The 3,358-nt window shown below is 32.9% G+C and overlaps 1 protein-coding gene across 1 annotated transcript; it reads left to right on the top strand.

Annotated features, from left to right (window-relative positions):
• Positions 1–465: 465 nt before the first annotated feature.
• Positions 466–1,042, top strand: LOC131030695 (18.1 kDa class I heat shock protein-like). Its single transcript, XM_057961590.1, has 2 exons — positions 466–637; positions 771–1,042. The coding sequence occupies exons 1-2, from the start codon at positions 466–468 to the stop codon at positions 1,040–1,042; spliced, it is 444 nt and encodes a 147-aa protein (XP_057817573.1).
• Positions 1,043–3,358: the final 2,316 nt, after the last annotated feature.

The raw sequence follows: 3,358 nt of genomic DNA, 5'->3' as shown, positions 1-3,358 counted from the left end.
AATTAATTAAAGATTAAAATATTTAATACTGACTTATTTCTGATACAAATATCAATACCAGCGTTGATGAATGTGTGAAATACCAGTCCCTGAGTTTACAGTCATACCCATCTATTTCTCAATTATATTCCCCACTCATCCTTGTTAAAGGTAACGTATCATTCTTTGGAATTCCAGCGAGTTAGCTTGAGCGATTCTTACCTACACCTGTCATTTCTATAACGCTTCACTGCCAAAGCCTTTACAATATTTCCAGACGATTCACCTCCCATTTCTCTCTACTATATATACACCATCTCATGCAAAACCAAATAGTTCGCTTTTAGCAGCTTGTTTTGGTAGGTTAAATATCACTTTCTGTAAGTTGTTTAATTTCCATTTTTATGGCAAGATTGTTAAAACTGGTTATGTTTTTGGGTATTTTTTATTTGCAGTAAGTGAGAGGAGGAGGTTGATAGTATTTCTATGGCACAATCTAATTGTCAGGGCAGGAGAGGTGGGGTGTTGATGGATCCACTCGATCTCACATCCAATATGTGGGACCTATGTGCCAACACTGATTTGGCACATTCCATTTATATTCCTGTGGATTGGCTTGAAACTGATCAAGCCCACATCTTCAAAGCTAACTTACCTGGTATTGTTAATGAAGTCATGTGGGTTTAAATAAGCTGTCATTATTTCAGAATGATGTATGAAAGATTTAATTATGTAGTTTCTTTAAAGTAATTGTCAATGGATTTTAATGTTTCTATATTTTGTTTTGGAAGGTTTGAAAAAAGAGGATGTGAAAGTTCAAGTGGAAGATGAATGTGTTATGCACATAAGTGGAGAGTGTAAGAAGGATGAGGTGAACAACAATGACAAGGGGCATCGTTTGGAGAGACCACATGGCCCTTTCTCTCATCGCTTCCGCCTGCCAGGGAATGCCATGTTGGATCAGGTGAAGGCCAACATGATAAATGGAGTGCTGACTGTGACAATTCCAAAGGTAGCTGAGAGTAAGCCTAAGGTCACGCCAATCAATATATCTGAAAATTAACTTCACTAGTATGTAACGATTTTGTGTGAGAAATAAAGCATAGAGAAAATATTCTCTGATGTAATTAAAGCAAAGTTTTGGCTATTTCAATATATGAATTAAAAGCTACTTCTTCATAAAGATACATATTATTTAAGTTTATGATTATGTTAGAATATAATATCTGAAAATAACAATGTTTGTCAAAATATTTTTTAGATAAAAATGAATTATTTTGATTTATATTTTTTAAAAAATTATAATAATAAATTAATTAACAAAAAGTGGAACATTTATTTATGTGGGATTATATTTGATATTTTTTACTCAAACAATTTTTTTTAAAAATATTCTTATATTTTGACAGTGAATTAAATTATTTGTAATATCAAATGATAAAGTGGAAGAATTTTATTTTTTCTTATCCTTCTTTGTAATAGTTCACAATTTCTATGCTTCCAATTTTCCTTATTTCATAATTACATATTTTACTTCAATTTGTTGTCTTCATATTTATTTTTTGTGCTCTTATAAATTGAATATTTTCATACAATTTCTTTTTCTGGGCAAACACTACAATTTGGTGCATCTAATTGAAATCGGTATGTCATTATATCACTGCAATGTTTAATCTCCTTCCTCACTATGTTATGTCATATATTGCTGCATCATAATGATTATGAACTAGAGGGTTTGTCAAGAGTTTTCTTAATTACAAAGATAAAAAGCCCAAATCTACCTCTTCATTCAAAGCTATGAATCTATTATGTATGCACATAATGCAATTGTAACATGTGAGTTGTGTGTAATGTTATGGAAAGAGATTGATTTTCCATTATTAGTTTCTCAGTATCACCCACCTTTTTGTGGCAACATAGAAAACTACCATAGTGCATATTAGTTGAATCATGTAGTTATAATGGATAGTACTATTGAATGAGTTGTATTAGATGTTCCATTAAATTATATATTATTTTATCATTTAATTTTCACTTATGACATTGAGACTCATATATTCTTGATTATTAATACAAGCAATTAGAAACCAAATAAACCCAACCGAGCACTAATCTGAGATCTAGTGACCAGGCTTGCAATTGCTATTACTATTTTCCGATACCAACAATAGTAGTTGTCAGTTCTTTTTAATGCGATTCAGCTAACTTCTCAGATTTAAATGATGTTGCTTGTATAATCCTTGTGTCATTGAAAATTTATGGTGCACACACCTCTGTACACAGAAAACACTGTAAGACAACCCCTATCAATATGTCCATTGAGTGGAGGAATTTAACCTGTAGTTTTAGTCATTTCAAACAGTCATTGCACTAATGGCATTTTTTCCTTATGTTAGTAATAGGCTAATAGCAACTACATAAGGAGGCCCACTTAGGACTTACCCTCCTTAGGCATCTGTCAGTAGGATCAAAGGGAGCAGTAGCGAGGAACAATGGAAACATTGCATGCTCGAAAAGCTTTGGCAAAGTGGAAAGAAGTTAATAACCAAAGTATTCCTCCATCCTTGCTTGCAATAAAATGTAATTCTCAAAGATATTCCCAATTTGAACTCAAATATACAGAGTGCAATGCCATGATAAGAAAAAAAACAAGAAATTGCACTTGATTTGTCCTGAAGCCAAGAATTAAATGTGCTCTCTACTAGTTGAAAATGTCATTCTGCCTAACAGGAAATCATCTTCTGCAGTTCACATGTTTTACCCATTTTAAATAATTAAATAACATTTTATATGGCATGGACAGTAAAAGGTTAACAGAGTCATGTCAATAGATATTAGAAACAAATGTGACCAATATGCAAGGAAAACAAATGCTAACAAAAGAATCTTTCAGACAGAAGAAGGGTGGGATGCCATACATTCAAATCCAATTCTAGCACTAACGGACAGATAAACAAATCCTAGTCATGTGACAGGCTATCCAGAATAACAAAACAACTCAGGGTAATTATTAATAATTGAGAATGCTTATTACAAATGCATCTCTTTTCGCTGATGCAACATGGTAGGCAGCACTAGAATTTACAAACTATTCCCCCAGTCCACCAGTGAGTTCATTATACAAATTTTGAAACAATCAACTGGTATCAACCTAGACCTCAACGTTCAATGTAAACCCTAGTTCCTCAGTTGGGCAATCTACAATAGTGAACTCAATAGTTCCTACATTAATAGTTGGTCTCCTATGAAAGGAAGCCCAAGCCTAGCACAGCACATTTAAATGATGGATGCCAAAAGCGATGTAAAACAGATATACCAGAAAACATCAAGTACATAAGGAGATTACAGGAAGCTTTGTAAATGACATGCAGAAGAAAAC

Source organism: Cryptomeria japonica, chromosome 10 (assembly GCF_030272615.1).
Source record: "Cryptomeria japonica chromosome 10, Sugi_1.0, whole genome shotgun sequence".
NCBI lineage: Eukaryota > Viridiplantae > Streptophyta > Pinopsida > Cupressales > Cupressaceae > Cryptomeria > Cryptomeria japonica.
The sequence above is the reverse complement of the archived record's forward strand: the minus strand, read 5'-3'. Positions and strand labels throughout refer to the sequence as shown.

What these genes read in the sequence shown, in the direction of transcription:
- LOC131030695 (XM_057961590.1), top strand. Translation starts at nt 466, where the DNA reads ATGGCACAATCTAATTGTCAGGGCAGGAGAGGTGGGGTGTTGATGGAT. An exon ending in CTTCAAAGCTAACTTACCTG is followed by an intron (nt 638 to 770) that starts GTATTGTTAATG and finishes TTGTTTTGGAAG; the next exon opens with GTTTGAAAAAAGAGGATGTG.